At 40.7% G+C, this 13,104-nt stretch overlaps 1 protein-coding gene across 3 annotated transcripts in view; it reads right to left on the bottom strand.

Moving 5' to 3' along the window:
- STAU2 (staufen double-stranded RNA binding protein 2) overlaps positions 1–13,104 on the bottom strand; it is a 167,003-nt gene that overhangs the window by 109,935 nt on the left and 43,964 nt on the right. For all 3 annotated transcript variants that reach the window (XM_084281274.1, XM_084281272.1, XM_084281273.1), the window contains 2 exons: positions 8,659–8,818; positions 2,917–3,024 (listed from right to left, as the gene is read on the bottom strand). In XM_084281274.1, the coding sequence (XP_084137400.1) occupies positions 2,917–3,024; positions 8,659–8,818 (268 nt within the window). The remainder of the gene's footprint in view (positions 1–2,916; positions 3,025–8,658; positions 8,819–13,104) is intronic.

Genomic DNA, 13,104 nt, shown 5'->3' on the forward strand with positions numbered 1-13,104 from the left:
TGGAATAACACAAAGCCATTTGTAAATAAAATCCTATTAGAAACATCAGATCCTGGGGATTACCCATAATTGCTTAGCAGATTTATTGAAATATAAGCCAGTACCAAGTTAAATCAAAACTCTATTTTAAAATGTCACCTACACTTAGATTTAAAGGCAGGAAATAACACAAAACTTGTCAGGAGAGCAAGAAAACGTCTTTTTCAACGTTGTTAACATTCTTTGGCAAGGGACACATTAGACTTTTCCCGTACTGAGCATCTCTGCCTTCATTCTCTCCTTACTAAATGCTCTCCCTTAAACAAGCTAAATCACAGGAATGAAGTTAAGAGCATATTCAAAGCACTACCTCTCTTTCCATTCCAACATCCAAGCTATTCTTTGATCCATGACCATTCACCTCACTGTATTTTAGTATACTGACTTGTATGGAACTATTCCAAATACTTTTAAATACTTAAGGTAGAAAATGACTTATGTGAAAACTGAAACATTAATTACAACCTTCCTTTTTGAAACACAGGCATGGATTTCCATTTTGTCTGATCTTACACAGGAATTGCATTCTTTCCACATAGCTGCAAATTGATACACCAACACCCCAGACACCTCAGTTTTACCCTTCAAGATTTTACTTTCTTAATATTCTAGTTAGTTTATATGGTATTTATTGCAATTATAGACCATACATATAAAGCATAAATCCATTTGTTAAACCAAGGAATTCCTTGGTCAAAATCAACAGTCAGTATCTTTGGCTCACTTACCTCCCTTCTGACAGATTTCTCAGAAGGTCCAAATAGCTCATCTGACATTGGCCAACCCATGGATATGGGCCAAACACAGCAGTAAATTGTATAAAGCACACTGTACGAGATGCCACACCATTATTTATTTTTTGGTATGCAAATATGTGCATATACTTCAAACGGAAAAATGACTGGAGAAAATAACCATCACCAGTATAGGCACTACCCATGTCCTTTTCATAGTTACTCAGTATACATGCACAACAATACGCAGAAAAGTAAAAGCCAACAATTTTAACATACCACTTACATCAGCTTTTTCTGCATTAATTAAATAAATAAATAAAAATAGATTGGAAGTCTGGTGGTTCCTAACACAATAACATCAGATTTTTACAACTAGTTTGTGTAAGAACTTTCTCATCGGAAAAATTCTGCTGTTGCGATCACTCACTCTCCCAGCCAGTTCATTGATTGCATTGGAGCTATTCCAAATATTCTTTGTTACTTAAGGTAAACAAAGGTGTCAGAGGCAGATTCATAGATAAAGGCTTAAGTAGAGACAGATAAGGAATCAAACAGTGTAGAAGATAAAAAGATAGTCTTGATTTTCTGAAAACAGAGCATCACATGCAAAGTATCTTAATGGGAACTTCTGTACTGTATGAATGCTTACACAAAGATTGTCTGACTCTATTTTGAAGATTATTTCAAGTCAGATTGAGCATGGCCACTAATTCGAATGTTTAGCATTATAAAACAGATACTTGAACTGTCTTTCTACCATCCACTGGTTTCCAACCAAATATTAGGGTTATAATTCTTTTGAAAGAGCACCTAATTTAATAATAAAAAGTCAGTGTCTTAGATTTTGACATTATCTACCTGGACTTGTGCAAAGCATTTGATACTGTCTCACACAATATCCTTGTCTCTAAATTGGAGAAACACAGATTTGATGGATGGACCACTCAGTGGCTAAGGAATTGGCTGGACGGTCACGCTCAAGTTGTTGCAGACAACGGCTCAATGTCCAGGTGGAGATCAGTAGCAGTGTTCCTCAGGGGCAGCATTGGTACCACTGCTGTTTAGCATCTTTGTCGGTGACATCGACAGCAAGATCAAGAGCACCCTCAGCAAGTTTTCCAATGACACCAAGCTGTGTGGTGCAGTCGACGGACACACTGGAGGGAAGGGATGCCATCCAGAGGGACCTGGACAGGCTTGAGAGTTGGGCATGTGCAAACCTCATGAGGTTTAACAAGGCCAAGTGCAAGGTCCTGCATCTGGGCCAGCGGAATCCCAAGCACAAATACAGGGTGAGAGAATAGATTAGGAGCAGCCCTGATGAGAAGGACCTGAGGGTTTTGATGGATGAGAAGCTCAACATGAGACAGCAATGTGAGCTTGCAGCCCAGAAAGCCAACCATATCCTGGGCTTCATTAAAAGAAGCATTGCCAAAGGTTGAGGGAGGTGATTCTTCCCCTCTATTTTGTTCTGGTGAGACTCCACCTGGAGCCCTGCATTCACTTCTGGGGTCCTCAGCACAAGAAGGACATGGACCTACTAGAACGAGTCCAGAGGAGAGTCACAAAGATGATCAGAGGGCTGGAGCACCTCTCCTGTGAAGACAGGCTGAGGGAGTTGGGGTTGTTCAACCTGGTGAATAGAAGGCACTAGGGAGGCCTCATAGTGATTTTCCAATATTTGAAGGGGGCCTATGTGAAAGCTGTGGAGGGACTCTTTGTTAGCAAGTGTAGGGATAGGACAAGGAATAATGCTTTTAAACCAAAAAAGGTACATTTAGATTAGGTATTCAGAAGAAATTCTGTACTATGTGGTAGGCACTGGCACAGGTTGCCCAGAGAAGCTGTGGATGCCCCATCCCTGGAGGTGTTCAAGGCCAGGCTGGATGGGGCTTTGAGCAACCTGGTCTGTTGGGAGGTGTCCCTGCCCATGGCAGAGGGTTGGAATTAGATGATCTTTAAGGCCCCTTCCAACCCAAACCATTCTGTGATTCTATGAGTTTGATACATTACCAAAATTATCTATTTATAACTTACATGAATTTAACTGTTATATTCATAAAGAACTAACTTCTCAACTGTGTTAAATGTTAGTGTTTTTTTAATACCTTCTAAGCAAACGTACATGTAGAACACATACCTCAAAACTGACGGGTATATTGCGCTTCAAAGCAATTTCAAACACTACACTTATCTCAGACTTGTTTGCGTCTTTATCTTCTTCTGTTTCTTTTCCTGCTTCTCCATTCTGAAAATGAAGAACATGTGATCATAATAATTTTTTTAGAAGATAAAAAGTAATATAACATGCTCTTTTCCCCACTTCTCAGACACTTCTGAGTTCTCTGGTCACACTGCAAATCAGTGTTCATATACCCATCTCAGCACCCCACTACCAGCCACCTGCTGACCTGTGAATATACATGTATATATATATATATATATGATGCAATTATGCTTCACATTAAAGTAGCATGTACACATTATTTTATAAACTAACGACAGATAACAAAATAACTTGTACAAATTAGCCATTAATAAGGCACGGTTAATTATCATCTGAATACATGCTTCAAACATGAGTATTGAAGAACCTGTGACCTGCTTTATAGTCTCTCTGTGGGTACCCCTTCCAAGCAAGTCTCCTACACTTGCTAAGAAGGGCTGAAGACTGTACTTCTCTCAGAAGAAATTCAGTGAATCACCCCCACACTTTGACTGGGTCACCAGGTTACAGGTGTCCTCAGCAGGTCCAGCTGTTTAATGGCCCCTCCGTAGACTTCCCTCTGGGAGTTATGACCAGTATGAAAAGGTAGTGACAGAGAACAGCTTGCTCAACACAGAACTTTATTTATTTATCCATAGGAACATAACAAACAGAGAGGATAAGAGAGAAAAAAACAAAAGGCATATGCAAACATTATCCTGCCTAAAATTCAGCTTTGCTTTGCACTTTAGGTAAGTCCTATTTTTCTCAGACAACCAACAGCATGGGGACCAAACAGTTATCGCCTTCTGCAACTGCTGCCTTTTGGTGTTTGCCCCCAGGACACGCTTTCCTTAGTTCCCAGAGGTTTATCTCTCAGCTACTTTCAAACTGCAACACTCTGAAAGTTTCAAACTGGGATCTCTCAACAACCTTCTAGCCTTGGCTAGAATCCTAAATTTTTATTAGTGGAGGTAAACATCAAAGAAGTTTGGGCTGAACTAGGTGGATTCCTGCAGTTTCCATCTTACATAATAAAGTCTGATCTAAATCTTCAACCACTAGCACAGCTACAAAATCCAGACACTGAAGCTAAAAAACAACATCAAAAAGCATTAGGCTCTTCACAATAACAATGACATTTATCAATATCGTATCTACCATTTGTTAATTCTTAATGTCTAGTTTATCTAACATAAAGCAGGACCAGATATTGCAGCTGTAGTCAAGTATAACATGGAGACTTGGAGCACTGTTTGTCTGACTGGTTGCAAAATTTTGACTCTGAAAAAGCAATTTAGTTCCCTGCAATTGATCTGGAGCTAAATACAAGACAAAACTGATAAATTCTGTAGAACCTGCTGAAAATAAAGGGTACAGTGTAAAGCTGCAACAAGTGCAGTTAGAATGAAATTATGTAGGACCTCTAGCTCATTTCATATAATGGAATGTAAAGTACTATTGAAATCACGAATGTAGGTCATTATAGGACAAGCAAAGCATTGATTCAGTGAAGGACTTAAGTTTGCTGAGAATAATCATCTGAACAGAGTTAAAAGGACAATATTTAAAAGTCAAAATGTATTTTCAGATATACAGAATATCAAACGAAAAGTGGATTAACAACCTTAATGAAAATCTTATTCAATATGATGTTCAATTAAGTTTGATATATAAAGGATGCTGATAATCTGAAAGGCAGATAAAAAAGCCAAATGGATGAACAGCTGGTTAGAGAACAACTTTACACAGAGACACTATCAGTTCTACAAAAAGAAAAAAAATTACTTAAGCATAAACTGTAAATACATATAGGGGACAGATATTGGATAGCTCTTGGCTAGATTTAGCAAAGACAAGAACTATTACATAGAAAATGAAGTTAGATGAATTTAGCTTCATTTAGCTTCAAACCATATAATTTATCTTTGAAAGACGGAATAATTAGTCACTTGCATAATTTGCATAACATAATATACAGTTCCCTGGTCTTGACATTGAGTGCACTTGGCCAGCAAGCCTTTAAGTCAATAATTTTTAGGTTTTCCAGCTACACTCTAGCTTAACCAGATATATGGACTCCAATGTAGAAATTAGTGTTTAAAATTTCCCAATTAATACAAACACACTGGTACAGAAAATCACTGAAAGTCCCTTCTGCCCTTAAAATTTCAGTCCTCGTATTTTTTTCCACCAAACACAGCAGAGAGTTTTAACTGCAAGTGGAAACTAGGGAGGAACACAGACTTTAAGGCTCAGGCCTTAGTACTGAGCAATGAAGTTTCAAGCCTTAGTCATCTGACTTCCCCAGATTCAGGAAGGTAAAATACGTTCAGGAGTGTCCCAAGTACTTTGAATTTAAATTTGATCCTCATTCCAGAACTGACACTTTAATTGTAAGGCCTTTCTTAGCCTCAAATCTATGAGACAGCAAGGTGCTTTGGCAGGCACACAATAGTTCTTTTTTGAGAGCAGCTTCAGATTCACCTATACCCCTGTGCTGTTCGCTGCTTGTTTCTTCTTTCTGCTCTCACCTTCTGCTTTCCACACATTTGTGCAGGGAAGTATTAAAATGATAGTATTCTTTTTCAATGGTTTAAAATGGGTAAGTAATTTTACCCTTAACTAAGTTTAAAAAAAAAAAAAAAAAAAAAAAAAAAAAAAAAAAAAAAAAGAAAACATAGATGGAAGAAGAATATATATAAGCATCATAAAGCAAATACAGTTCTGAAGGCCAGAGGTTAAAACCATGTACTTATTTCGCTATTTTCCACAGATCCCATTCCAGTGAAGTTCACTGAGTTACTAATGGGATGCAGGGCTAGATCAGTCTCAGCAGGTCTGTTGTCAGCCAGGTTTTGGTCAACAGCAAGTTGAAGTGTCCAGTGACCAGTGTACCCTTGCAGCCCAAAGGGACAAGAGTACCCTGGGGTGCATCAAGTACAGCATTGCTAGCTGGTTGAGGGAAGGGATTGTCCCGCTCTACTCTGCTCTGGTGTGGCCTCATCTCGAGCACTGTGTGCAGTTCTGGGTGCCACAGGACATAAAACTATTAGAGAGTGCAAAAGAGGACTACAAAGACGGTAAAGGGTCTAGAGGGCAAGACAGGGGGAGTGGCTGAGGTCCCTTGGTTTGTTCAGCCCAGAGCAGAGCCGGCTGAGGGGAGGCCTCATGGCAGCCTGCAGCTCCCTCACGAGGGGAGTGGAGGGGGAGGCGCTGAGCTCTGCTCTCTGGGGACAGTGACAGGACCCAAGGGAACAGCATGGAGCTGGGACAGGGGAGGGTCAGGCTGGGGGTTAGGGAAAGGTTCTACACCCAGAGGGTGGTCGGGCACTGGGACAGGCTCCCCAGGGCAGTGGTCACAGCACATAGACCGTCAGAGTTCAAGAAGCCTTTGGACAACACTCTCAGACACATGGTCTGATTTTTGGGTGGTCCTGTGTGGATTTGATGGTCCTTGTAGGCCCCTTCCAACTCAGGATATTCTGTGATTCTCTCTCCCCACTCTGCTCTCAGTGGAAGCACAGTGGAAGTGCCTAGGGCATTTAGCTTTAATGCATGCATGAGGTGTCATGAATCATGCATCCTCCCTGGCTGATCCCAACAGGTCACTTCTGCTGAAGGAAGCAGGGCTCAAGTGAGCTGGAGCAAGTTCCATGGTGAAGACATATCCCACCACTCTGCAATTCACATGACCAGCAATAGGGAGGTACCCAAACCTTGGCACCATGAGGTCTTAGCTCTGCTTCAACCTGACACTTCTCCAGACAGCTGCACCCAACTCTACACAACGCAGCTCTCCCATGCAACATTTTCCAGTAAGCCATGTCTCTTCATGGGTCAGAGTCAGAGATGATTCTTCATCATCACTGCCCCACAGCCAGCTCCCTTTAGCCTCAGCATGACCAATCCACATGTGTTTTATTTAGGACTTCAGTTTCCTACACACAGACACCTGATATTGTCATCCTATGTTATCCCATCTGGTCTTCAGCTGCTGAACTCCCACAGATCTTACCAGTAACTACATGACTGTCTTGCCTAACCCACAGTATTCTCTCCTGACAATTCCTCCCTAATTTTTCGCATAGCTTATAGTGGACTTGATTCATTTTACATACATTATTTATTGTGGTAAAGAGAATACAGTCACTTCGCTACCTCATGAGAGAGACAACAATAGAGAATGCTACAAGAATTTAGGAAACTCAATGTGCCATGACTACATCTTGTAAAAGCCAGCAAATCCAAATAGACACTAATCAAAATAGATACTAAATAGACCTGATCAGACAAGAATGTTAATTAAAGATTTTACTTCTTTTGCTAGGTAAATACCATACATACACAGGCTATAAAAACAGTATATAAATCAGGCATGCACCCATGTTACTTACATATATTATTTACTTCCTTTTATGACTTACTATCCAATGCAGTTAGATAAGAATAGTCCACTTTCTAATCTCATTAGCTCCTATCTTGAATTCAAATAATCTTCTTACAAAATATGTTAAACATAATTTCAAAGAATTTCAACTACGAATATGTTGAGCTGAAAATATGTTTCCATAATATGAGATTCCCACTCAGGATTGCACTTAAGATTTATCATCAACTGATACATTTATCTGCAAACCAGAAAGAAAGGAAGGGAATGAACACTGAAAAAGAAACTGATTCTTCCTAAGACTTCCAGTATTATTTTTTTAACAAATTTTCTGTTTAAAAAAAAAAAAAACACACAAACAAATGATATGAAATAAGTGAATTTGAAGAGAACTTCCTGATCCACAAAAATGACATAGCAAAACAAAAGGGTGAGTCAAAGTCTCTTTGGATCTAAAGGAACAAATAGATCCAGGGTGAGGCAGAAAGAACATGTATCTTTCTATGACAAAAAAAAATTCCATTCTTAAAAAGTAGCTTAGAACAATTATACAAGACATTGAAGATACTTTCAGTAATGTTTTGTATTGTGCACAGGATTTTAGCAGGCATCATCAGAAACAGCATAGAAAAAGAAAAATAAAAAAAGTTTGTCTCGTATTGCTCATTTTTTAAAATAATTTTATTTGTATTTGTCCTTTTCATTTGCAAAGATTATTCTGTGATTAATTTTCTGCTAAAATATTTTTTAAATATGCCACTATTTTCATTTTAAGTAGCAATATACACCATTTATATACACAGCAGTGAGAAAGCTAATTATTCAAAAAATGACTAAATAGCTGAAAGACTAAACACATCAGACAGCTGTGCAGTAGATATCAGTGAGCTCTGTCACGGTCTTAGGTACTCTGGAGACAAAGTCACTTTTATGGCACAACAGACGTTTAAGATTAATAATTCATTCTTCATGAAGCCACTGTTTAAATCAACATTTTCTGGACTTTTGGTATGAATTAATATTTTTTTCTTCTAATTTTTCTTTAATCTGTTGGCAATCTCATCTTTAAAATACATGCTTATTTTTACTATTTAAGTCTTGCTCTATGTTAGATGTGCAGTCATAAAGAAATAACACTAACCATTTGTTCATATTGCTTCTCTGTTACTAAGGCTAATATGAAAAAAAAGCACTAAAAACTAAACATTCAAAAACTGGTAAGTAGATTGTTGGACTTGGTACCTTAATGTGAAGATTGGGAACAGTACGCTTTCTGAAACACAAACCTGAGGTAATTTTTCTGGAATAGGCTCATTCTGGAGAGCTTGAAGGGCCTTCATTGCAGCATTATGTCTAGCAGCTTGACGAGTCTTTCCTTCACCAAAAAACTCACTGTTGCCAACAGTTAACTGGACATAGAATATTTTAGGCACTGGGCAGTGATACCTGTAAAGAAGTCATGAACAAATTAATGTAAACCTATACGTAAGAAAGCAGCAATGCAAGTCATGAATTTTAACCATCAACTGTATGCAATACAGAGCAGTAGTTAGGAGTACAACCAACGTTATCTTCCCTCACATAGTAATACCCAGCACTCAGATGCATGACCATTCATCATCACGGCCACTGGTAATTCTGATGGCAGCACGTACATGCATGCCAGATCTTCACCCACATTTCCATGCCTCTGCAACAAGCTGTGCTTCAGGTCAGCAGCCCACCTCTGCCCTGTTTCAGGTCTGAGTTTTGAGAGGATTAGCCCCAGAACTGAAAGTTCCTGTATAAGCCACCAATTCCTGTTGCAGGAGAAAGTGGCATGGAGGAAGAAGAAACATAAGGTCTCTCACACAAAGGCTCTGAAACAAGCCTGCATAGCTCAGCTCCTGGGGACGACAGATGGAAAGCCAGATGTCAGGGAGTGAGGGACCTGGATGATGTACTTCTGGACCCTATAATGTCAAGTATTTAAATTGTTGTAGAGGATAAGAAGGACTTCTCTTCCAAAAGCATAACAGAGGGTAGGGAGAAGCACTCCTCCAGCACTGTGGTAGCCAAACATTTTGCAGGCACTGAAAGAAAAGCATCAATCACCACCCCACTGTCTTCCCTTTTTCTCCCCCTTACAGAAAAATTTCCAAATATGATGGTAGGGTTTGTTGTTTTGAATAGGTTTGAGAGGAATTGAAAAAAAGATAAAGCAAAAAAATGAAAAGTTTTCCTATGAAGCAGCACAGCTGGTTCCTCAATGGAAGCACTACCTTTATTCATATCATCAACTCTATTTTCAGTAATAAAAACAGCTAACCCAATCCACGCTCCCTACCCTGAAACATGTCTCTTGCTAGCAGAGAATGAAGAAAAAGAGATAATGCCATTATTGGTTTGGGGAGGTCCTGTCACAGCACTGTGGCAACAACAAACATAACAACTTGTCTCCATAAAAGTATTCCCCATCACCACCACCCCTGACTCAGAAAAAGTAATTCAGCACAGATTTTTTTTTTTTATTGTAGTCACTGTTAAAATTATAATCTTAACAGAAAATCATGAATAAAGTCCTCAAATTGTACTCTAAATAGGTAAGGGAATTTGCTTCATGCTCTATGGTCTAGTCTGCCTGAGGCTCCTTTCTCAGTGTCTCTTCTAACACACTGGAGATTTCTTCCTTGGAAAAAATACACGCATATCAGAAGTGTTTTCTCATTTATGAAACATAACTTTACAACAACGTAAAAAAAGCCTGGAATTCTGAAAGCTTGGCCAAGAGCTAGGTCCATCACAACAAAATTAGAATCACTCAAAAGCACAGCAACATACTGCATTTCTCCTTCTTCCTCTTAAAGGATCCTTATTAAAATGTGCTCTCTTTGTTTCTGTCTTGACATAGGTAGTGATTTTTGTATGAATACTTTCTTAATTTTCATTAATAACTGTAACTGATTTGTTTCGATTATAAAATAAAATACAATCTTGTTCAGTTAGCAGCACACTACAAATCAAATCAAGTGCGAATAAGCACTCCAGTCTCAGTGTCCCTGAACTTTGTGCCTAGTTCTAACAATACATTTATATGGAAAGAGCAAAACCATAACACTGGCTCCAACAAGCCTCCAGCTATAGGGCCTTGGAGGGGTGAGCTAAGTTGCCTTTATGACATGCAAGAAGTGGGTACTTTCTTTGCTTTCCTGTTTACAGTTTAACACGGTTATAGGGAATTATTAAGGCTTGGAAATGCATTTTCCTATGTAATATTTTCATAAAATTATAGAATAACTTGGGTTGGAAAGGATCCTGGAGGTTATTTGGTCTAGTACAGTGCCCAAAGCAGGGTCAAACTCCAAAGCTACAGCATCTTTTTCAGGCATTGTCCAAGGTGTTTTGGATATCTCCAAAGATGGAGATTCCAAAGGCAATTCAACACATTCTCTAGGCAATCTGCTGTAGTTTCTGACTGCTCTTTCTGGAAGAACTTTTTTTTTCTCACATATAGCTGTAACTTCCCTTGCTGAAACACGTATCCGTTGCCTCTTACCTTCTTCTTGTGCATTGCTTTGTCTTCTTTACAACCACTCATCTTACAGGTGAAGACCACAGTCAGCTCTCCACCCCTGCTTAGTTTCCTCTTCCCCAAACTAAACAAACATGGCTCTTTTAGCATCTTCTCATACATCATGAGAAAGTCATGACTGATGCACTCCAGAAACCTGGATTGCTTGTGCCCTGCTGTGCTGTACCTGCAGATACCAGGGTGGTCAAAGTCTGCCCCATGAGGATCAGGGCTTGTGACCATGAGGCTTCTTCCAATTATGTGAAAAACACCTCATCTACTTCTTCATGATCATGCAGTCTGTAGGAGACACCCACCACAATATAGCCCACATTGGTCTGCCCTCCTGTCCTAACCCATCAGGTGTCTCATTATTCATCCCGTGGCAGAGCTCCGTGCATTCCCACCATGCACATACATGTAAAGCACAACACACCGCCCTTGCCACGTCGACCTGTCCTTCCTAAAGATGCACACATCAATTACAGCACTCCTGATGCATGAGCTATCCCAACACATCTCTCTGATTCCAGTGAGGTTGTAGCCTGCATCTGCATGTAGTCCTCCCTTTCCTCCTGTTGTTCCCTGTGCTAAGTGCATGAGTATACTTGCGTTTCATGGCACCCAACACTGCTGATTTCACAGACAAGGTGTAAGGCCTTCCTCCTCATGCTATCCTGTAGGCTCTTTCTTATTTGTGTGCATACACTTGGGGTGAGCCCCATCACCCCTGCTTTGCTGGTTTCAGGGCCTCTCTTGTCAACATCATGTTTGCTAATAACTTGATCCATCACTTCCTCACTTGACTGTAGGTCAATTCCACTCTCCACCACTCCTGCTTTACAGCTCTCTTCACTAGATTGGCCAGCCTATTGATAAAGGTGCTTGCCCTACTTAGTAAGGTACACCCTGTCTCTTCCAAGCATTGATCCTCAAAGAGAGTGCCACAGATGTAAAAAGCCCATCTCTGTAGTTATGTAGCCATGACTGTTAGGTTCCATGTCTCCCCTGGTGCCCACAATGAAGAGCAGCAGGTAATGCACAGAAACAGACAACCCTTGGCAGTCTCTCCACAATGTCTCAATCCAAGCCCTTAGCAAGCAGCAGACCTCCCTGCACAGCAGGTCAGGTTCACAGACAGGGGTCTCCATCCCCTGCAACAGAAAGTTGCCCACTGCTGCTTCCTTGTGGTGATGCTGCAGGGCTCAGGCTCAGCTGGATTGGACACTTGGAGAGACCCCAGGCCCTTGCTGCCATGGCACTGAACCTGTAGATGCAGAGCTGCTGGTGGAGCAGGAGCCTTCCTCCTGATACTAAAAGTTACAGGCTTCCAGCCTTCACCATCACAGGACTCTCCACCTCCCTGCCCAGTAAGCACTGACTCCTCTCCCTGCTCCTCCTTTGGTACAGTTGGGGTTTCAGGCTATTGTACCTGCAGTGTCTCAGAGAAGAATAATCCCTTACTCATTAGTGATGTTAACACAGTTTGCTGACCTCTTTCTGCATCTCCTTTACATGGTAACACAGATCCTCTGCCAAACCACAGCTCCTGTAGAAAAAAAAACAACACTGTCTCCTCCTACCCCAGCTTCAGCACTCCCTGCAGCTGGAGGTTTGGAGAGCTTCATCTTCCCTCTGGAGCAAGGTCTGACTCAAGGCCTCAGATATACCAGGGACAGCTTCACCAGATGGTTTTCAGAACTGTGCTGTGTGGTGTGTCACCACCACTGCTGAACACACAAACATTGTTCTCAGCAATGCCTGTCCCCATCCTGTGTGAATTACTGTGCAAGCTGCTGCATCAGCTGGCTGCCTTGGAGAGCAGTGCTCTGAGAGGTGGGAGTGCTCCGAGTGCTGGGGCTGCTAGAGCTTGCTAGACACAGCAGCATCCTTTAGCTATCCTGTCCCTGCAGCAATAGACAACCTCTGTTTTTAGACAGAAGTAAAAAAAAAAAAAAAAAAAAAAAAAAGGTAGTGCTATTAGCAGCTACCTCTGTTTGAGGAAATTCCAAATCCATCAGAAGTTCTTGCTTCTCGTTCAGCTAGCAGGCTTACCTTTCTCTCCACTACAAGTGATGGAGGAAAGCCTATGAACCTTAATCCATTTCACACATTCAGATCCCACAACAGGCCCTCTCTCTTTCCCTCACCCCTCCCCAACTTTTCTTTTAAAGAGTGTTTA

Source organism: Netta rufina (genome assembly GCF_964035555.1).
Source record: "Netta rufina genome assembly, chromosome: 2".
Taxonomy (NCBI): Eukaryota; Metazoa; Chordata; class Aves; order Anseriformes; family Anatidae; genus Netta; species Netta rufina.